The sequence below is a fragment of the Dendropsophus ebraccatus genome, chromosome 1 (assembly GCF_027789765.1).
Source record: "Dendropsophus ebraccatus isolate aDenEbr1 chromosome 1, aDenEbr1.pat, whole genome shotgun sequence".
NCBI lineage: Eukaryota > Metazoa > Chordata > Amphibia > Anura > Hylidae > Dendropsophus > Dendropsophus ebraccatus.
In genome coordinates this window covers 20,717,831-20,741,350 of record NC_091454.1, presented here as the reverse complement: position 1 = coordinate 20,741,350, position 23,520 = coordinate 20,717,831, and the positions used below count along the sequence as shown (strand labels likewise).

The 23,520-nt window shown below is 42.8% G+C and overlaps 1 protein-coding gene across 7 annotated transcripts in view; it reads right to left on the bottom strand.

The window, feature by feature from the left end:
• Positions 1-2,609: 2,609 nt before the first annotated feature.
• IL12B (interleukin 12B) overlaps positions 2,610-23,520 on the bottom strand; it is a 47,273-nt gene continuing 26,362 nt past the window's right edge. Inside the window, exons 1-8 of one of the 7 annotated variants that reach the window (XM_069953232.1) lie at positions 20,757-20,776; positions 9,870-9,957; positions 7,724-7,987; positions 7,052-7,163; positions 6,522-6,721; positions 5,998-6,149; positions 4,806-4,927; positions 2,610-3,277 (exon numbers count right to left, since the gene is read on the bottom strand). In XM_069953232.1, coding sequence (XP_069809333.1) covers positions 3,184-3,277; positions 4,806-4,927; positions 5,998-6,149; positions 6,522-6,721; positions 7,052-7,163; positions 7,724-7,987; positions 9,870-9,957 — 1,032 coding nt within the window. In that variant the 5' untranslated portion in view covers positions 20,757-20,776 and the 3' untranslated portion in view covers positions 2,610-3,183. Of the gene's footprint in view, positions 3,278-4,800; positions 4,928-5,997; positions 6,150-6,521; positions 6,722-7,051; positions 7,164-7,723; positions 7,988-9,869; positions 9,958-11,802; positions 11,877-20,756; positions 20,777-23,520 lie in introns of those variants that run through there. The other 6 variants (XM_069953214.1, XM_069953239.1, XM_069953254.1 and 3 more) reach the window with 6 other exon arrangements.

Here is a 23,520-nt window from a genome sequence, read left to right as displayed (position 1 = left end):
TCTGTAACATCTTAATGTGGGCGGCGCGGCATGGGCCCCCCTGGAGGCCGCCCAAACCGCCCACATTATAATCCGCCACTGCTGTATACTTATACAATATGTGGCGACAGGTGCCAAGCGTTTTACTGCATTCAATGAGCTGCAGAGCACAAAAAAATAAAATAAAAGCGACACTATTATTTTTTTTGCTTCAACTATGCCTACACAGGGGTATATCTCAACATTTCAGTGTGCCAACAGGCAACAGGTGCCAGGTGTTTTACTGCTTTCAATGAGGCGCAGAGGGCAATCAACTACTGCGACAATTACTAGCTAGGACAAAATAGTCCGACACAAGTCTATGCAAGATAATTATAAGCTGCGTGACTGCCTGTCTGTTAATGGAGAAAGCAGCTATATGCTGTCTGTGCTTTGTAGTAGCCCTGATAAGGGCTTTTATGGTCTCTCCTGCCTACAATCTTCTAAAATCCTCACAGTCCCTACTCCAAAATCTATTCACTCAGCTACCTACAACACGTACAGTGAAGGAGATAAAATGCAGCCTATTCTTCACAGTGAGCTGCAGCTGCTTGCCTGTCAGTAAGAATAAGCTAATGTGCTTGTAGCCAGTTGATTTGCTGATTATCCGCAGATATATGCTGTGTATACTTGCAGCCCTAAAAGGGGCTTTTGGGTTCTTGCCTGCCTACAATCAGCTAAATCCTCACTCTCCCTGCTCCAGCCTTTCTCCCTGACTACCTTTAAGATGGCATCTAATGACGAGCAGGAAAAGCCAAGATCTTATACTCTGTAGGTCACATGAGTAAGCCAGCCAATGAATGTAGACGCTGTTATTGTGGTGCTATAGTGCTCCTAGGGCCCGTAACACTTCCCTGCATAGTGATTGGCTAATCAAAGGCTCCAGGCAAGGTGGGAGGAAAAAAATTTTTTACTGCATTTTTGGTTGGATGCTGGATCGATAACGAGTATTTCGAAAAGTCTAGTATTCGATCAAATAGCAACTCGATCGAGTACTACTCGCTCATCTCTATTGAGCACTTAATGGAGACTGGGGAACACTTACTAGGTTGACATTTACCGGTTCACTGCAGTTTGCTCTTCAATTTTGCTGTGTAGACTGGGACAGAGTATGCAGAGTCATGTCACTAGATTTGTATGTTTTTTTTTCCTGCCACTCCCAATATATGGGAAGAAGGGGTTTAGCCTTGAACAAACTTAAAATTAGATATACATTGATTTAACCTGGTGTTAGTGATGCATATAGAAGACATTGGACACAATAGCAAATGTAAAAATATTCCCCCATTGTTAGCAGTTTTACTGAACGGGCCTGGTGTTTGTTACCCTCCTCACACCCTTTCCATTACCATTGGGGCAATTTTCCTTCTTGGTTGAAGTGGTTCCTTTGGGGAGGAGAATCCTGAACAAATTCCACCACCAATAGGAAAGGAGATGGAACCAACTAGAGCCAGGCCTCTGCTCTCCTTGTGCCCATAGCAGTTAATAGACTGCCTCTGGGTTATGTATAGCCTTCTTAAATTAGACTTTAGATTCAGTCTACAGCTATCACACTCTTACTCCTCAAATAGTAGAGCATAAATCATATTTATTTATTTATTTATTTTACTTACAATAAATCCACCTGAATGGATCTTTGTTTCCATGTATGGTGGAAGGAAGCTTTGTTCACATGATTTTCTCCAGCAAAAAACTTTCCCAGTAATTGAAACACATTACAAAGTTATATAACTTTGTAATATGCTCTAATCACTCCCCTCTTCCCTATCTTTTCCCCCCTCAATCCCCCACCAGGAAGTGAAGTAAACTCATTCTTAGCTAATGACTGTTGACCCCAGGTTGCTCTGTGGCAGCCATTTTGTGACAATAACATCATCAAGAGGGAGGCAGGTGTAAACCCTGTTAAGCCAGCCTCTCTTTGTCAGATGACTCAGGTTGCTCAGCTCTGATTGGATGAGCAAGATGTAAGCCATCTAACAGTTTTACAGAGTCAGTTACACATCACAGGAGACAAAGTGCATCATGGGAAAGCCAAAACCAGGAAGTGAAGAAGAATAAAGACACCAACTGGAGGTTCAGGGACCTGCAAACAGCGGAAAATTGTAACGGAGACAGACTCAGGAGGGATGGTAAGTGTAAAAACTATGTTTATGATTGATTGATTGATTGTTTTTTTTCTTTTTATCAGCGCTGGAGTACCCCTTTAAGTACATCAGAGGGGTATGTTGGCCACTTAATAAGTTATTCATGTACATTGGCATACTGGCACCTTGAGTTTAATAGATAGAATTAGATTGAGCTACAGACTACATTTGTTCCTCTCCACAAGGTATACGAGTCCGTTATGGTATATATTGGAACAACCTTTTTAGATTGCTGATGCTTCTGGAGAAACTAGATAAGACCAAGTTGTCTGATGGTTTAAACTGACTTTTTATTGATGTTGGTGGAATTGTAGGGACTTGGTGGCTAAAATCTGACATCTATAGTCAGATCGACAATACACATGGTCCTGTATTATAAGTACATTTTCATGTTCATGTGTGGGAGCACATTTATAAATGATCACCATACAAACGTTTTTTCCTTTTACCCTTTATTCACAAAACAACAAAAATAACTTTATAACACAGAAGTTTTTGACATTTTTGACAATTTTTTTCTGCACATATTCCAAACCGGAGGAATATTGCCTATAAATACGGTACAAAAATATATGGTGTATATCCTTATACTCTATAAAGAACAGTTCGGCATGATAGGTTTTTGACATAGAAAACTACCTTCTTTTTTTAGGGAATGTCATGAAATGTAACAAAAAGTATAATAAATAATAGAATTTTTTTTTGTTTTAGGAATATAGAAGCCAAGGGCATAACCATGCTGGATGTGGAGGTAGTATACTCCTAGGCCCCGGTGCCACATAATAAGCTGTCAGTATTGTAGATAAGCATCAAGTTATAGGCAATCTAAACTTCTGATACCAATCGAAAATGAGTGTAAACAATAAATAACGGTATGAAAATATATTAAGGCTCTATGAAGTTTAAAAAATCCATGTAACAATGCAATGACCTGCGTAGTATTGTCACAACTGTGCAAAAAAAATGAGGAGGTCCGAGTTGTGTGTTTATGTGCAGTTGATATCTAACTTTTAGGTTATTATTACTTTGTGTTATGTGTTTTTTTGTTTTTCTTGCCCTTTTTCTTTTTCTTCTTGTCTTTCTCCTCTTTGTGCTTCTTTTTGTTTTTTTTCCTGCTGGGGTTGAATATATAAAAGAGATCAGCTCTTGCGGAGAATATATAGGCTGCTTATACATATAGGTACAGTATATATATATATATATATATATATATATATATATATATATATTGCAAGGAAATGATTAAATCAGGGATTTGATCCCGGGAAATGATAAAATGACCACTCCGTTGGGTATTTTCCCTGAAGAAAGTCAGAAATTTGATCAAATCCCTGTACCATTTCAGTGAAATGATCAAATAAACAAGCCTCAAACCTGGTGCCTGGTTCAATGCACATATGGGCCCTCCTGCTTCCCGTCCTTGAACCAGGCTTGTTCAATTACTCACCCCATCTTTGGCCTCCTGCTCCCCATCCACCCACTGACTTGCCTGCCGGGACTCCGGCGCCATCTTGGGCCTCCTGCTCCCTGTCCGCCCACTGCCATGCCTGCCGGAAAGCCGGAGCCATCTTGAGCCTCCTGCTTCCCTACCAACGGCTGCCATGCCTGCCGGAAAGGCCTCCTACTCCCTGTCGGAACGCTGGCCTGCCTGCTGGAAAGCCGGCGCCAACATAGAGCTGTGCGACTCTTCACTTGTTCATTTAATAATTTCACTGAAACAGTTCAGGGATTTGATCAAATCCCAATTTTTTTTAGGGAAATAAGCCATCAGAGTGTTCATTTTATCATTTTCCAGGATGTGATCAAATCCCTAATTTCATCATTTCCCTGCAACCAGTGTTGGACTGGGGTATCTGGGGCCCACCAGAGGAACTGTTCTCCCTATTTCATTACATAAGACAGACTCCATAGACTTACATAAAGCCCAGGACAGAGTGCTCAGCTAGCTGGGAAGAGAAGCTCTGAGCATTGCACTTCTCCCAGCTATAGGTTATCTAGAAAAAACAACATAGCTACTTTCCTGTAGAAACAGCACCACCCCTGCCCTTAGGTTGTGTGTGGTATTACACTTCAGCTTCATTCACTTCAATAGAACTGACCTGCAAAACCCAAACCCAGACTGAGGCACAAGTGATGCTGTTTCTGAAAGAAAGTGGATATATTTTTCTAAACCTATATATACCTCATAAGAACAAACGTTGTCTATATGGCATACAGAGAGGGTTCACCCAAGCCAGTCTGTAACATACAGTAACTCTTCCTCTGGTAGCTGCCCACAACAATCAACTGGTGTAAGAAAGTTATACAGATTTGTAAATTAATTCAATTTAAAATTTTTCAGTACTAATCAGTTGCTGTATGTCCTGCAGGAAGTTTTGTATTCTTTCCAGTCTGACACAGTGCGCTCTGCTGCCACCTCTGTCCATGTCAGGAACCGTCCAGAGCAAGAGAGGTTTTCTATGGAGATTTTCTACTGCTCTGGACAGTTCCTGAAAGCACCGTGCCAGACTGGAAAGAATACACTACTTACTACAGGACATACAGCAGCTGACAAGTAGTGGAAGACTTGAGATTTAAAGTAAATCTCTATAATAAATACAGTTCAAACACTTTGTACATAGGTGACACAGACATCTTACCTACTTGGCACATGACCAATTGCTCCAGTAAGAGTTAACATGGTACATGTCTCTGGCTTGGACACAGAACTGTGTAACATCGGTGTGGTCCAGGGACAGGGATGTATTATCAATATTTAGGTAGTTCTAAATATAAAAAAAATACATATGTTTAGTAATGTATAAATAAACATTGGAACTAGCTGATGGTGTATAAAGCAGCTTGTAGGGTATGTGTTACCAGGAGGACATCTTTAAAGGGTCAGTCAATGTTATGTAGAAGAAGCTTAAAGGGAAACTGTCAACCTGGCACCCCGGGCAGAACCCACACTACCCCTAGATTAAGGATGAAATATCTACCCCCTCCTACCAGTCCTGCTCCCGTTGCTGGTCCGATTGTGGAGAAATTGCCGCCCGCTCGTCTGGGCGCTCAATATATTAATGAGCACAGATGAGCCCAATGTCCATAGGAAATCACTGGAGCAGGCAGTACATCGGACTGAACAATGTTACCAAGAATTAAGGGGGATCGGTGTTGGCTCACTTGGATTTCTTCAGGAGGCTGCATGGTTGACTTCTCCCCATAATCGGACAACCGTGCAGCCTCTGGAGAAAGTTGAACAGTGCTAACAAAGCCTTTTTTCTATAGTGAGTAGTCCCAGAGCTGGCCCTCAAACAATGTCTGGCATTTTGGTAGAATGTGTCTTAATGGTGAAGAACTGAACAATGCTACCTAGAGTTAAGGGGCATTAGTGTTGGCTTCACTTAGTTTTCTTCAGGAAGCTGCATGGTTGGCTTCTACCCATAATAAGACAACCGTGCAGCCTCTGAAGAAAAATGAACCAATGTGTTTCTGTTCTCCAACAGTATAATGTAGGCCCCTATCCTCACGACAATATGTGATACCTCAACCTATCAAAAAGTGATGGCCCATGACTTTATGAAATGGCAAAACCCCTCTAAGGGTCCATATTTTGAATGTAACATCTACACCTCCACTGTACTATTCGTTGGATTTCATGTTCTATTGTGCTAATAAATTTATGGCCATATAAAACGGTAACTCAGATGTGACTTCTGATACCCTTGATATGAGGCTGAGCTGCAATACCAGATATGGCACGAAGTGGCACAGTTAAAAAAAAAAAAAGAAAAAACGACCACATTTCTAAAATCCCGTAACACCCCTGTAATACATTGGCCATAAACAGTCTTACCTCCTCCCCATGTGGAGGCTTCCTTTCTACTTTGACGTTAAAGACAAGCCCGTAGAATGAGTAGGAATTACACCAAGTCTTCGGATACTTCCAATGTAGGGAGAAGTCATTTTTGTTTTCTATGCGAAGATCATGTGGTGGATCGGGCTTTACTATAAGATAAAAGGGGTACATGTGATTTATAAGGGGGGGCACCTTGTAAGTATTGAGGAGACTCTCTGTCTTGCATCATTTCATGTGATCAGGGTATAGTTCATGTTTTAAAGGGACACTCTTGCTGGTACTGTTACTATTGACCATCTCTTCCTGATAGGCAACCACACACCACTTGCCTTGCTTTCACCAGTAATCTATGGATCTTATTAGTTCAGCCCATTATATACAATCCAATAGACAGCAGGAAGCTGCTAGCTTAAGTAGGCAGCAGCCCATCTGTCTTTAAAGGGGCTCTCCGGAGACTCCCAATTTTTATTTTTTTTGCTAATACATGGCTCAGTCAATCTATATTTCAGGTGAATACTTACTAATGTTTCTCAGTGTGAAGGATTTCTTGTGTAGCTCATATCTGTTCTTGTCCAGGACGTGCAGCTCAACATCAATACTTGGATTTTCTGAGTAATGGCAGGTGTGCGTGTCATGGCAGCTCACAGTATAGCTGGGGATGGCATGCCCTTCTATAGTATGTTTCGTAATGTTTTCACATTGTAGTTGGGTGTCCCTGTTACTATAAAAAAACTGATAAATTTAATATTGAGAATTCAATGGTTTAAATTTTGCTAAAACACTGGTTACCACCCAGTTATCTCCAGACTATGTAATAATGATAGTCCGCTGATTCTAATAACTTGTCCAGTGTTCCCAGGCTCTGAAGTGCTTGTGTTACTACTGACGCCATAGTGCGACTTTAACATCTAACACTTTAAATTATAAGCAGCTTTAGTGCCATTTATTAAAGCAATTATATATGTATGTATATTATTATATGCATTGTAATCAATTATATGGACGACTAACAAAACATTCTTCAATAACTTCACTAATGCCATGGACTTACTTGTCGAAGGCTTCGAAGAAGAACTCCGTGTTGGCATCCAAGGTTCCATTCCATGAGCAGGTGAAATGGCCGCTGTAGTTTTTTATCGAACAACTTATGGCATGCTCTACTTCTGTATAAAAATAAGAAAGCAATATTGTATCTCTATTCAGCGGGTACAGCATGGGCCCACAACCGGCTATGGACTCTAGATTTGTATAAGAAAAACACCTTGACCACCATCTACATAGAATTTCATGTTGCCGGCTACCTCTCCTATCCGTTGTGCTGGGTTCACACTACGTATATTTCAGTCAGTATTGTGGTCCTCATATTGCAACCAAAACCAGGAGTGGATTAAAAACACAGAAAGGATCTGTTCACATAATGTTGAAATTGAGTGGATGGCCGCCATTTAATGGCAAATATTTGCTGGTATTTTAAAACAACGGCTGTTGTATTGTAATAATGGCCGTTATTTACTGTTATATGGCGGCCATCCACTCAATTTCACCATTGTGTGAACAGATCCTTTCTGTGTTTTTAATCCACTCCTGGTTTTGGTTGCAATATGAGGACCACAATACTGACTGAAATATACGTAGTGTGAACCCAGTAATGCTGTTTTTTAGGCAATATGTATACATGTATGGAGATGTAATAACAACACAATAACATAACAATGATACTTACTGAGCATTCTATGGAGGACCGGTAGATTCACTTCATACAAGATGACGTGTGTATAATCAAGGACCTCATTTCTCAGCATACACGTATAGTTTTGGGCGTCTGGACGTTCGCTTACTCTTACAGTCAGGGTCTTGCCTGTTTTGCCTCTTTTGCTCCACTGTATTTCCTTGCTGTCTATGGCATCAGTGTGAGCGGTGGTATTACACTCGATGGTCACAGTTTCTCCACTTTTTGGATTTTTTCTATCAACCTCTACAATTAAAGCTGAGAAATAAAATAGTGAGTGACAGTAGCCAAATGGGTCCTCCATGTCCTATCAAGAGTAAAGTCATCTACCAGTCAACGGGATCCTTACGTCCACTCGAGTGGAAGGCCCTTGATGTATTTGCATTTTCATTGTTCACATAGGTCGCACCATTCAGTAAAGTTGCCATTTTGGAATGATTGTCTTGTCTTATAAAAAATTGCAAGTATCTTTTATTGATCAGACACAACCACTCTAGGTCTATAGGTCCAGAACTGTGCCCCCTTTCAGCCTATGAGGCACTGGATAGGAAGCTGGATGCAACAGATGCAGCTTGCTTCATCAGGTGCCCTGTTTCAGCCTATGAGGCACTGAATGGGAAGCTGGATGCAACAGATGCAACTTGTTTCACCAGGTGCCCTGTTTCACCCTTTGAGGCATTAAATAGGAAGCTGGATGCAACAGATCCAGCTTATTTCACCAGATGCCCTGTTTCAGCCTATGAGGCACTGGATAAGAAGCTGGATGCAACAGATCCAGCTTATTTCACCAGGTGCCCTGTTTCAGCATATGAGGCACTAAATAGGAAGCTGGATGAAACTTGTTTCTCCAGGTGCCTGGATGACTCTAAATAGCTAGATATAGGTGTTCACCATCTAACTTAGTGACACTGGCCTACAAGCTGTTGCAAAACTACAATTTCCATCATACCTGGGCAGCCACATCCGTATGGTTGTCCAGGCATGATGGGAATTGTAGTTTTTCAACAGCTAGAAAACCGAAGCTTTCTCATCCCTGCTCTAACTAAATATCAGACTTTATTATTCCATTACTCTACTTCCAGTCAGACAGAGCTATAGTTATATATTAAAACTCTACTGATCTACCACTAGGGGGAGCCTATGAGTATAGTGAAGACAGCTAGCTCCCTAATATTCTATTTATCGTTCAATTTACACTTTTCTCCTAGAGATAGAACTTTTCCTGTATATTTTTTGTTTTCTTAAAGTGTTTTGGTCACTGTGTTATTGTGCATTGTCTATAGCTCGACTGGTATGTAACTGGTAGGAATCCACCAAGTATTTTGTTATTGTTTCATATTGCATTATGTATAGGCATTTACACCGAGGGCATTGGTATCATAGAGACAACTCTTTTTTTAATGCACAGGACTAAGCTTAAAGGCAAAATACAGGACTAACATGCACAAACATGATAAACAGCGAAAGGGACTTTCGAGTGTAGAAAACCTCTAAGGTAGGTATTACAAGGGAGTCCCCCGCATAGCATCCTCATGTTGCTAGTGTCTATAGAAACCATCTCTTGTTCTAGAGAATTTAGTACACTTAGGGCCACATGTATCATCCTGCGAATGGATGATTTTCGGCGGAAAGTGCCGATTTGCGTATTTTTTTATACGCAAATGGCCAATCTGCGAATAAAATATTCGCAAATCGACACTTTCCGCCGAGTACGCCAGGGGGGCGGAAAGGGGGCGTGTAGTGGGCGGAACGGAGGGCGCGGACTCAGAGTCCGCGCAATTTACCATCCGTTCCGTAAAAAACGCCGGACAGATGCTCCAGTCCGATCTTTCAGTATTTGAATACTGGTGACTGAAGAAGTTGGATGCAGTCCTAGGAAGTCCGGGAAAAGATTTATACAGCCTGAGGTCGTACACATCCAGGAGTCCCTAGGGCTGCATCCGGTCTTTAAATGGCGACCATGTTCCAGTTGCTCTCATCTCTAACAAGAAGATTACTGCTTCTAGTGAGAAGAGTGTAATACCTCATTTCTCCTGCAGAGGTGCTATAAAGAAAGGGAACACTGTTTCCTCTACCGTCAGCTTCACTCTAATGTCAAAGAATATACATAAATGTAAAGGGAATCTTGAAATATACTTACTTTTATCTTTTAAGTGGAAAAACCTTGCTGCTTGGAGAAGATCTGAGCATGCAATAAGCAAAACGACGACTGGTAAAAGGTGCCCCATCTGAAACGAAAATAAGACCATCTAAAAAATGATCTGCAGTAACACATGATAACTAAGGGTCCTATTACACTGGCCAATGAGGGCCCGATCAATACTGTAAATGATTGCTGGTCTGCTAGATCGGCGCTTGTTTACTGGACCTATTACACGGCCTGATAATCGTTTAGCAAGGACTGCACGGACATCAGTAGCGGTGTCCGTGCAGTCCTTGGCCAAACAGTAAATACTTCACCTGTCCACGTTCCCGGTCTTCTCCCGCGCTCTGTATGCCTCCTGGAACTGCGCACTGTGGCTTCAGAGCGGCCTGTCTGAGCTGACTCTCCCTCTGAGGAAACTCTCTCCTGAAACACGTTAACCCATTAAAAACTGTCATTTTTATTCAATTACATGGTGAAGAATTGGATTCTGTTTGAGGCAGCGCTGGGTCTTTTATACCTCCAATTTTCTATTTTTGCTTATCATTATGCTATACATACGGGCCCCCTTGCTGGGAGCATCCCGTTGCGAGGCACCTTCAGCTTTTTCAGCCCCTGTTCACTTGCCAGTGTCTCCTGTCGGAATCCTACCCAGGTTTATAACCCAGTAGAGGTGATATGCCAAGGGTGAGCGCACTACCATTACACTCCATTATGTCAAACCCAATGATATGACACGAGGCGCTGATGCCCTTGTGTCTTCTCCTCTCTTTTTCCTTTGAAGGGCTTGTGGTAGTCCCGGTGTTGATGAGGTCCTATATGACTGTGTGCTCCTCCCTACTGCTGTTGGTGAACTGGCCAGTTGATGCCCCTAATCTCATTTCATGACTATTTTGCATTGTATTTTGGTCCTCACCAACAATTAAAATGAGAAAAAGATCCACCTAGAACGAACCCCCTTCATCCCATGGGGTACCATAGCCGCTACATGCACTGCCTCTATGGTATGAATGACTTTGGCTATGGTCACTAACGATTCTCTTCCTAGCTCCCCTCATTTATTTAAGGGAAACTATAGTAAAACTTGTTTGTCTTTTAAATCAACTGGTGTCGGAAATTTATATAGATTTGTAATTTACCTCTATTTAAAAAATCTCCAGTCTTCCAGTACTTATCAGCTGCTGTATGTCCTGCAGGAAGTGGTGTATTCTTTCCAGTCTGACACAGTAGTCTCTGCTGCCACCTCTGTCCGTGTCAGGAACTGTCCAGAGCAGGAGCAAATCCCCATAGAAAACCCCTCCTGCTCTGGACAGTTCCTGACATGGACAGAGATGGCAGCAGAGAGCACTGTGTCAGACTGGAAAGAAAAACATACAGCAGCTGAAGTACTGGAAGACTGGATATTTTTAAATATAAGTAATTTTCAAATCTACATAACTTTCTGAAGCCAGTTGATTTGAAAGCGAACAAAAATCATCGGAGTTCCCCTTTAAGTACACCTTAAAGGGACATATAAAAAGTTTTGATTGGTTAGGGTCTTGGTACTTGGACCCCAATTGCTAGAGTGATCAGGGAAGGGAGAGAAGCCATAGACTTACATTAGGTGTCCATCTCAGTCTCTTGCAGTGAGCTGGATATAAGACGTGCTTAGCAATCACTTTTCCCAGCTCTATCCAGCAAACCAATAAAAATTTTGGATTTTTTTTTAAAGTGACAGTACCCATTTGGGAACAAAACAGACAAAACTGAATGATCAATGGCAGCAAAAAAAAAAAAAAAAAAAAAAAATTAAGGTCATAGCATTGGATTCCCATTGCAGACAATGTAAGTGAACATTATAACAAGCACTATACAGAAATGACTATGGTGTGTAACATCTCTATGGCATTTACAATAATCCATCCTGTGTATAAGAGGACCGGTATCTTACCTCTCTCCCTGCGCGTAGCCTGGAGCAGTTCCTCTAATTCCGGAGCCCGTCTAACTCGTGGCTTTTCTTTGTGAGTTCTCGTTGCTTTCTGACAGTGAACTATTCTGGTTTATATAGAATGAGTGACATCACAGTACAGTCCCTTTCCAGGAGGAAGCTTTTTTTTTTTTAGTTTCCTCTTTCCCTTTCTCACCCTGGCCAGAGAGTATTGGCCATAAAAATGTGTAAAATAACCACATAGTAAATCATAAAGAAGTCTAACAGTGACGCGTTTCAGGTTAATCCCCATCACATTGATATTATATTGCAAGAGTCCTGCGCATTTCTAGAAAGCATTGCTTGAGCATCAGGGACACCGACTAGTCCCTATTGTATCGTATAGTAGCACAAGAGTCCTGCACATAGTTGTCAACATAATCCTGATACATTTAAAGGGCTTATACTGTACTAAACTATATTGAGCTGCACAAAGAGGGTTAATACTATATGGGGGCTGCACAGAGGGGTAATACTATACCGAAGGCTGTTTTACTGAGGGGAGGAGATATCAGTGCACTAGGGGTACTAGGCCCTCCTCCAGTGAACCAAACCAGACATTTACATAAGTACAAGCCAAAGGAGATCTCAGGAACCAGACGGCAATGGGAGGAATGGATAGCATCATTACAATGTGCGTGGTGATATAGATATCTTAATTGAGTAGTTATAGTGGTCCATTCGCTTTAAGGAGCTCCTCCTACTCTGCACAATTACTTATTATACAATTGTTTTAACTTGTTACCTGTATATAAACACCTGTCCACACACTCAATGACTCATACTTCCAACCTCTCCAACATGGTCAAGACCAAATTGCTGTCTAAGGATACTGGGAACAAAATGGTAGACCTGCACAAGGCTGGGATAGGCTACAGGACAACAGGCTTGGTAAGAAGGCAACAACTATTGGTGCAATTATTAGAACTTATTAAAAAAATGGAAGAAACACAAGACAGTTGTCAATCTCCCTCAGTCTGGGGCTCCATGCAAGATCTTGCCTCATGAGGTAAGGATGATTCTGAAAAAGGTCAGGAATCAGTCCAGAACTACATGGGAGAACCTGGTCAATGACCTGAAGAGAGCTGGGACCACAGTCTCAAAGATTGCTGTTAGTAACATACTATGCCATCATGGATTAGCCGTGAAGCATGGGGTGGAAACATCATACTTTGGGGCTTTTTTTCTGTAATGGGGACTGGACGACTGCATCATATTGAAGAGAGGGGTTAGGCGATCCCAACCTTGTGGGAGGTATTGGTTATAATCAAAACATATGCCCTAAGGCTAAATACCGGCTTGCCCCAAGGTAAAACATAACTTTTAATTAATTACTTATAAAATGCAAACGTGAGTGGTAGTGTATAATACAGTGTTTATGCTAAAATAGACTTATGCTCATATACACATGTATCTTAGCAATGAAAATAGGACCACGTAATGTACCCAGGTAATATATTACTACTGGGATAGCTATATACAACTCTAGGGGCTCCGCTCAGTGCTTGTAATAGAGTGCTAACAGCACTATAGACCAGTTGTCACACTATCGATATTGTACCGCTCCGCATTGTATGAAAGCGCTATGAGCCAGTTGAAACGGTTAGTGCGCTGTCTATATCGTGGAGACTCAGCTCCGTACTGTATGAGAGTTCTATCAGTGATATAGATCAGTTACTGCACTGTCTGTACTATGGCAGATATTTGAAGCCTGCGACCTCGCAGGTGATGATCAACACTAGGAGTCACTTAGAGTTGATAGCGTGAGGGAACCGCTGTACACTAGCAGTGATATGTCATTGCAGGCAATATGTGCCAAGACTAGCTGTGACAATATCACACTTATGAGTCCAAGGTCTGGTACTACTAGGTGTACTGCGCTCTCCCCCCCTGTTCACATTACGTATGCTAGTAGTATATGAATAGGCATAAGTCTAGTTTAAAATAGCCATGGCCTCCTTGCTGACTAGTTTCGTCGGCAATACTCCGACTTTATCAAAGGCGCCAACTTTAGTATTGCCGACGAAACTAGTCAGCAAGGAGGCCATGGCTATTTTAAACTAGACTTATGCCTATTCATATACTACTAGCATACGTAATGTGAACAGGGGGGGAGAGCGCAGTACACCTAGTAGTACCAGACCTTGGACTCATAAGTGTGATATTGTCACAGCTAGTCTTGGCACATATTGCCTGCAATGACATATCACTGCTAGTGTACAGCGGTTCCCTCACGCTATCAACTCTAAGTGACTCCTAGTGTTGATCATCACCTGCGAGGTCGCAGGCTTCAAATATCTGCCATAGTACAGACAGTGCAGTAACTGATCTATATCACTGATAGAACTCTCATACAGTACGGAGCTGAGTCTCCACGATATAGACAGCGCACTAACCGTTTCAACTGGCTCATAGCGCTTTCATACAATGCGGAGCGGTACAATATCGATAGTGTGACAACTGGTCTATAGTGCTGTTAGCACTCTATTACAAGCACTGAGCGGAGCCCCTAGAGCTGTATATAGCTATCCCAGTAGTAATATATTACCTGGGTACATTACGTGGTCCTATTTTCATTGCTAAGATACATGTGTATATGAGCATAAGTCTATTTTAGCATAAACACTGTATTATACACTACCACTCACGTTTGCATTTTATAAGTAATTAATTAAAAGTTATGTTTTACCTTGGGGCAAGCCGGTATTTAGCCTTAGGGCATATGTTTTCATATTGAAGAGAGGACGGATGGGGCCATGTATGACAAGATTTTGGCCAACAACCTTCTTGTAAGAGCATTGAAGATGGGTTTTGGCTAAGGGCCCTATTCCACGGGCCGAGCAGGGCCCGATCAACAATGTAAACGAGGGCCTATTCCACGGCCCCGATGATCGTTAAGCGAGGGCTGCAGGGACATCGTTACCGATGTCCTTGCAGCCCTTGTGTCATACATTACCTGTCCGGGCTGCAGGTCTTCTCCGTCTTCCTCCCAGTCCTGTGCTGCAGCAACTTCGGAGCGGGGCTGTCTGAACTGACAGATCACTCAGCCAATCAATGGCCGTGGCAGTTCCGGCCAGTGATTGGCTAAACGGTCTGTCAGTTCAGACAGCCCCGCTCCGAAGCTGCTGCGCGCGGGACCCCGGGAGAAGGAGAAGACCTGCAGCCCGGACAGGTAATATATGGGGCTGCTGAAATCGTTGGTCGCCGTCGCGTACCGCTATTCTATTGTGGCGATGCGCTGTTGGCGAACAATTATTTTAATGATGTCTGAACCTAAATGAATGATCAGCCGATGACACGATCATCGGCTGATCGTTCTCTTCCACGGAGCGATAATCGGCCGAATTGGGCCGATTCGGCCGATTATCGCTCCGTGGAATAGGCCCCTAAGTCTTCCAGCATGACCATGACCAGAAACACAGAGTTAGGGCAACTAAGGAGCAGCTCCGTTAAAGCATTTTAAGGTCTTGGGGGCGGCCTAGCTAGTCTCCATACCTGAACCCAATAAAAATTCAATGTTGCCCAGCGACAGCCCCGAAAAATCTGTATGGAGGAGTGGGACTAAATCCCTACTGCAAACCTGGTCAAAGACTCCTGGAAACATCTGACCTCTGTAACTGCACACAAAGCTTTCTGGACCAAACTTTCTAACCACCTTCTGTATATCATCCATGGATAAAAATATGTGATGTAAACTTTCACCAAGACCCTACAGATGGTAAAATACCCATACACCCCACCAGCGTGCGGAATCCCGATGCCTGGAGATTATCGGTAACTCGTGTAAACGCCAATTTGTTGTAAATGTTTTCTTTAATAGCCCAGAGTGTAAACTTTCACATTCCCCATAGGAGAGTGTATTCCTCAGCATGGTTATTAATAATTCTGTGCTGATAGTGAGTATGAATGGTGTGCTTCAGAGACAAGTCATACCCCGGGACGCACACGCAGCTGACATTCCTAGGTGCTTTCTGCCTAATTCCTCATATAGGACTGGTCAGTGATAAATAAAATGTCCATATTAAATAATAGCTGATTCCTTCGAAGCCTGGGTTATTTTCCAGGGTAAAGGGGGTTGTACAGGATTGCTTTTTTCCTAAAAACTAGAGACCAAACTTCCCAAACCGAGATTTGTTTGGAACTGTGCAAAGAGTTTGGTTTAGTACCGAACCAAACTTTTTGCAAAAGTTCACAACAAGTTCAGAAAGATCTAAAAAAAAATCTAAATAAATGGTGTTCCCCCCTGTCCGCGCTCCCTCTGGTGTCCTCCTTCGGGTCTCCAGTGCCTTCAGCCAATCACTGACAGAGATGGGACAATGCCGCATCCACTGATTGGCTGAGAAAACTGCCACTCTGGTCCCAAGAGTTCGCTCATCTAATCACTGGCCGTGGCTCTGTGCTGTTTCAGTAAGTTATTGGCTGAACTGGATTTTTTGGCAGCTGCGGGGGACACTGGACAAGAAGGGCACAAAGGGAGTGGGGACAGGTAAGTATAGATCAGCAAATTTTTTGAACTGCGCTGAAACAGCTTAAACACCTACAATCGTTTACCTGTTTTAGTGCAGTTTGTTTAAGGTAAGGTTCGGACGATCCGGAAACTTTATGTTAAAAATTGGTAAAACTTTTGAAAAGATCACTAATATCTAATAGAAACTATAAAATATTCAGTTTAAAAATATTCTCTATGGCTATGTTCCCATAACATTTTTTTTGTGTGGCTGTTTTGTGGACGTTTTTTGGGGCAGCTTTTATTTTGGTCCCAAAACTTTTATGTCAGGAATGTGCAGTAGCCTGGTGTGAACTGGGCCTGGTTTTTGCTTTTGTGTGACACACCAGATTGCTTCTCAGCTTCCGTCAATGAGGTAGTTATACTGAGCTCTGCTAGACTTGATTGCTGCAGCTGAGCAAGTCTTTTTGATTGACGTTTTCCTCTGACTGTCTGGAACCTTGAGGATCAGAGCGCCGGTCCAATTGGGATCCGGACCGGGCTCTTGATCCTCATAAAAGAAAGCTGAGCCAGTCTCTCAGCGCTGGCTATTGAGATTCATACGCTGATCCCAGCTCCCCCTGTCTATTCCTGCGATCCCCGTATCTAATCCCTCTGCTCAATTTACCTGTTACCTGACCTCCCGCCTGACCTTTGACTATCCGATTGTTTACTGATTTTGTACTGCATTGCCCGTTTGGTTCTGACTTTGGCTTGTTGACTCTCCTTTTGTGTTTGTTCGTCTGTCTTGTTCTGTTTTACACTTATACCAGAGCAGGGACCGCCTTTGTGGTTGTCCGCGGCTGCCTAGGGCCGTTTAAGGCAAGTAGGTAGGAACAGTGGGTGGGTTCAGCCTTAGGGCTCACTGTCGTGTCTTATCCCTACCTCCCTTGGTGGACAGTAAGTAGGTGGATCTGTGAAATTGGATTAGTTGCCCCTATCAGATTCCACCTTTCATTTTCCAAGGAGTCTGTACGGAATGAAAGGTGGAATCTGATTGGTTGCTAGGGGCAACTGAGCCAGTTTCTCTTTATACCATGTTTGATAAATGTCCCCCTTCATAACCCTATTTCACATACTGTCCACCTACTTGTGGACCACCATATATATATTTCTATTTTGGGCTTAATTAATGGTGTCATACAGCACTCAGTGTGCACAGTGCTCAAATAGTGTTCTCACACACACAGACACTGCCCTATTAATACCGCCTTTTAGTGCTCATTTACTTCCACCGTATTATATACTCTAAATCCAGCTCAAATGGCCTCTTGCTGATTCTGGGCCTGTTTTAGTGGGTGCACCTGTACCCATAATCTCCCATCTGTTACACATTGATTACCTTGTCATCCATAGATATTAATAGATACACGTGTGGGAAATCACAGCGAGTCAGTCCCGCCTGCACTGTGTACACTGGTGACATAACCCAGCAATCCTTCTATGTAGGTATGCAGTCTGTCCTATAAACAATGTCATGTATTACATGCTAATAAATGCCGCTAGTAGTCTTCCGGAGGTGCGGCACTTTCATCATCATCTCAAGGCTTATGCAACTGGTTTTAAAATGCAGATGAATAATAATCCCTAATATCCGACGCGTGCACTTATAATAGCTTAAAGGGGAATATTACAAGCTATCATTGTAGTATCTGAAATAAACTTATTTACATCCTATAGATTTCAGGGCTTACACTGATTAACCCCTTAAGGACCGGGCCAAGTTCAATTTTTGTGCTTTCGTTTTTTCCTCCTTGTACTTAAAAGGCCATAGCACTTGCATTTTTTTACCTACAGACCCACAGAAACCCTTATTTTTTTGTGCTACTAATTGTACTTTGCAATGACAGGCTTAATTCTTTGCATAAAATACACTGCGAAACCAGAAAAAAATTATATGTGTGGTGAGATTAAAAATAAAACGCAAATTTTCGTTTTACGCCGTTCACCCTAGAGTAAAACTGACCTGTTATACATGTTTCTTCAAGTCAATACGATTACAATAATATGTAACTTGTGTAACTTTTATTTTATTTGTTGGCTTTTAAAAAATTAAAACTTTTTAAAAAAATAAATGTTCCTTAAAATCGCTCTATTCCCAGGCTTATAGCGCTTTTATCCTTTGGTCTATGGGGCTATGTGAGGTGGCATTTTTTTACATCATGATCTGTACTTTCTATTGGTACCTTGATTGCGTATATGTGGCTTTTTGATCGCTTTTTATTAAAATTTTTCTTTATTTGATGCGACCAAAAATGAGCAATTTCGCACTTTGGTGGGTTTTTGTGCTTATGCCGTTTACAGTGCAAGATAAGGAATGTGATAATTTAATAGTTCAGGCGATTACGTACGCGGCGATACCAAATATGTAGGTTTATTTATTTATTTTTATTTATAAAATGCTGAAAGGGGGGGGGGATTCAGACTTTTATTAGGGAAGGGATTTTTTTATTAATAAAAACATTTTTTTTACACACTTACTAGAAGTCTCTCTGGGGTTAGGGTTATTCCCCCTTCGGTTAGGGTTATTCCCCTTGGGGGACTAGTATCACTACTCTGATCTCTCATTGAGATCTATGCAGTATAGAAAATATCTATAGTGCATATAGAAGTTTATCTATACTGCATAGATCAATGAGATAGGCAAGCTATTGCCCTGGCTTGCTGCAGCCAGGAACAATAGATCGCTGAGCCGGGATCAGCACCATTACGGCACAGACCCCTGGATGGAGCAGGTGCGGGGATCGCTCCTCTGTGATGGCATTGCGGGAGGCGATCCACATCCCCCCCCCCCGACAAGACCACCAGGCATGTGAAAAACAGCCTTTTAAATGCAGCTGTCAACTTTGACAGCTGCATTTAAATGGCTAATTAGCGGGCACGGCGATCGGACTGTGCCCGCTAATCGCCGACGGCCCCCCTCTAAACGCCCCTAACAACGCCAGGGCATACATGTGTGTTGTTGAGAGGTTAGGGCCCTATTACACGGAGCGATAATCGTCCGATTCGGGAGATCATCACTCCGTGTAATAGAGACAACAATCCCCCTATGAAATGATCATTGGCTGATCGTTGGTTTAGGTTTGGACGTAATACCGATGCACGGCCAACGGCTGAGGATTGGCCAAACCTGACACCTTCTCTCCTGTGCTCCATAGCTTCCCGGTGGCAGCAGAGACTGAGCAGCCTGTCAGCTGACAGGCCGTTCAGCCAATCACAGTCTGCAGCGGTCCTGTTGCTAATGATGTCCATGCAGCCCTTGCTGACCGATTATCAGCCCATCTAATAGGTCCAGTAAACTAGCGCTAATCTAGCAGATAGGCACTCTTTTACTAAAATGATCGGCCCGTAGTCGGCCCATGTAATAGTACCCTAAGGAGGGTCAGTTAATTTGAATATTTTCTCCCATGGAGCATTGCCTGATATCACTAATCTCTTCAATGAGAGTAAGTACTCCCCTAAGCTGCATGTACGGCATCTCACACCATTACTGCTACTTTGGATATGTTAAAAGTTACTGATCGCACAGGGTCTCGCTCCTGATCCCGAGATGCAGTGGAAGGCTATGTGTGGCAGCCACTCCTCCCGAGCTATCAATCAAACTTTGACATTATAGTCTATGAAGAAAACAAGTTAGATGTCCCTGCCAGCTGGAGAATGGAGCACATTGCCGCACACTTCCCCCAGCTGTATCTCGGGGCTCAAGAGTAAGACCCTATTGTCATCAGTAACAATACACACTGGTTGATGTGGCCATCATACAATGTCCAGGAAGTTTCATCCATGAGCCTTATTGGCTAAAATTGATAACCGTACCATCATGCAGTTGTGTCTTTGAATTGGGATGTAGAATAACATTGGGGCGAGCCTAGGGCTAGAGTGGGTCTACCCCACCATTGGCTTGACAAGAAAACATTGGTTTACCCATATTGTTATGGTCCTCTAAAGCCCATTGAGTCCTGATATCTACAGAAGCCTTACATTTTTTTTTATACTTTTAATGAACTGGTGCCATAAAGTGCCAGAGAGTTGTAATTTACTTCTATTTAAAAAAAAAACTTAAGTCTTCCAGTACTTAGCAGCTGCTGTACTGTATGTCCTGCAGGAAGTGGTGTATTCTTTCCAGTCTGGAGAGCAGGAGAGGTTTTCTATGGAATGTGCTGCTGCTCTGGACAATTCCTGACATGGACAGAGGTGGCAGCAGAGAGCACTGAGTCAGACTGGAAAGAATATACCACTTCCTGCAGGACACACAGCAGCTGATAAGTACTGGAAGATTGAACATTTTTAAATAGAAGTAATTTACATATCTGTATAACTTTCTGACACTAGTTAATTAAAAAAATATATTATTTTTTCTCTGAACTACCCATTTAAGTAATATCAAATACAATCTTCCAATGAAACTACATATTATGGTAATTCAACAAACCTCATCAAATATTTTCTATACTGTATTATCAATATACGTATTCCATATATAGAGATCTTCAGCCATTCTTCTTCTTCTTTTCTTTTTTTCACTAGGGGCCTTCACACGTAACGGATCCGCTGCGAATTTGCAGTGAGATCCGGTGCGGCTCCCTGCCCTGTACACTCTATGGGCAGACAAACTCGCAGCGGGATGGACATCCCACTGCAAGTATGTCCGCAGCAAGCCCCGTTAACCCCCCCCCCCCTCGCCGCCTGAGCGTATATATGACCTTCTCCACGCTCCGGCTTGCTTCGGGGGTTCCTGGCAAGTCCAGCTCGGCCAATCAGTGTGCTGCCCGACGCAGTGCACTGATTGGCTGAGAGGGACGTGAAGACGCCGGGAGCCCTGAAGCAAGCCAGAGCGGGGGAGCAGGTGAAGTATACGCTCCGGCGGCGGGGGATTACCGGGGCGGGCTGCTGACACACTTACAGCGGGATATCCATCCCGCTGTGAGTTTGTCTGCCCATATAGTGTACAAGACTGGGATCCGCAGCGGAGAAATCCACTGCGGATCCGTTACGTGTGAAAGCATTCATAGGGAGAGATTTATTAAACATGCTGTAAAGTGAAACTGGCTCAGTTGCCCCTAGCAACCAATCAGATTCCACCTTTCATTCCTCACAGACTCTTCAGAAAATGAAAGGGGGAATCTGATTGGTTGCTAGGGGCAACTGAGCCAGTTTCACTTTACACCATGTTTGATAAGTCTCCACCATAGTTTTTATCATCTTATTCACTCATCTTATTCACCAGTGTGGGTTCAGTCATACATCAGAACGTTCCGGATTGAATGCGGCTGTAAATCATGACGTGATTAGGTCTTTGGTTTCAGATGTGAATTACATGGAGTATCGTGACGTCATTGGGGGGATACCTTTGTCCCAATGAAGAAGTGAGAGAGCCACGGTATGATATTACATAGAACTGTGGTGGAGAAACAAAACAGAGAACAGTGACTGGATGACATGGACGTCCAAGAGGGAATAGAAACTTAGCGACGCCAATCTCGAGTAATAGAGAATTGGAGACGCTCGCCTCCACAGAAGTGCACACATAGTACAGGCACTAGGACTTTCCCTTTAACATCTTGTACATTGTGTTCTACATTTTTTCTTTAACCCTTTGGCTTCATTGATTATGGGGATGGCCCGTGCTGGGAATTACCTTAATACATTGATCACTGGCTTTCCCTAGTAAATTATTCACACATATATCTATATGTCTGGACCTTGGTCTGAATGAGTTCTCCTGCTTGAGAATTTTCATCATGTCATAAAATGGTTGTGTGAAGAGAACCTTAAACCTTAAGAACCCCCCTCCTTGAGACTGAGGGCCCTATTCCACGGGACGATTATCGTTCGCATAATCGTTAACGATTAACGATACAAACGACCGCTATTCCGAAAGACCTGAAATCGTTTACCCATTTACATGGAACAATAATTGTTACTTATGATCGTTCTTCCGGTCGTCTTGTCGTCACTACTGCGAACGAATGAACAACGTCTTACTCAATGCGAACGTTTTGCAAATAAGCAACGATAAAAATAGGTCCAGGTCTTATTAAACGATCAACGATTTCTCATTCGGTCGTTAATCGTTGACTGCTATTCAACCGAATGATTATCGTTCAGGTTCGAACGATTTAACGATAATCTGAAAGATAATCGTCCGGTGGAATAGGGCCCTAATAATTCATTCCATACATGTCTTTACCTTTTCTGTTTGCTTCCCCCAGTTTCGAGCTGCTGATTTCTGCCGAAGACATAGAAAACTGTGTGAGCTTTTCTGTCTGTCTCCCCCTTCTCCCTACTGAGACGGCTCATGCAAACAAGTCCCTGAATGCAACTTAATGCTGGAAGGGATAATCACAAAGAAGCTGCAAAGTTGCAGATAAAGCCAGTCAGGGACTTGTTTACATCAGCCATCTTGAAAGGGAGGGAGGAGGAGGGGGAGACAGAGACAACAGCTCACACACAGATTTTTGTGTCTTTAGCAGAAAGTATAAGCTCAGAACTAGGGGAAGGAGACTGAAAAGAAAATGTATGGAATGAATTGTTAGTCTCCGGGACTTTTTAACCCCGAAAAATCTTCTCAGAAGTCAGGGGTCGTCTTAAACGCCGGGTATGATATTGAGAATGGAATTAACAGCAATGTTTCTATCTTTGCAGATGACACCAAGCTTTGTAGTACAGTACAGTCTATGGAGGATGTGCAGATGTTACAGGATGACTTAGACACACTGAGTGTTTGGGCGTCCACTTGGCAAATGAGGTTCAATGTGGATAAATGTAAAGTTATGTACCTGGGCAGTGTCGGACTGGAGTGCCTTGGCCCACCAGGGGAAATCATTCTTGGGGCCCACCCTTCTGCCACCGCACTTATCTATGGTAACATTAATAAGGGTACATTAACACGGCGTGATATGGGGCAGCATAGGGCTGCAAATGATTGCTAATCAGCAGGGCAGGAATATATAGGGATGTGCAGCCGACAGCAATGATCTTAGCCGCACAAAAGATCAAATCAGCCGACTATGGGGCATTTGCTTGCATGTCAGCCAATCTCTGGCACTTTTACATGGGCCGATCATCGGCTGAATAGACTTCCTAGGAGCACTTGTTACCGATTATTGGCCGGTGTAATCGCGCTATAAGACAATTTTCTTTGCATGATAACACTGTATGCTACCAATAACACCAGTATATAAAGAGCAAATATC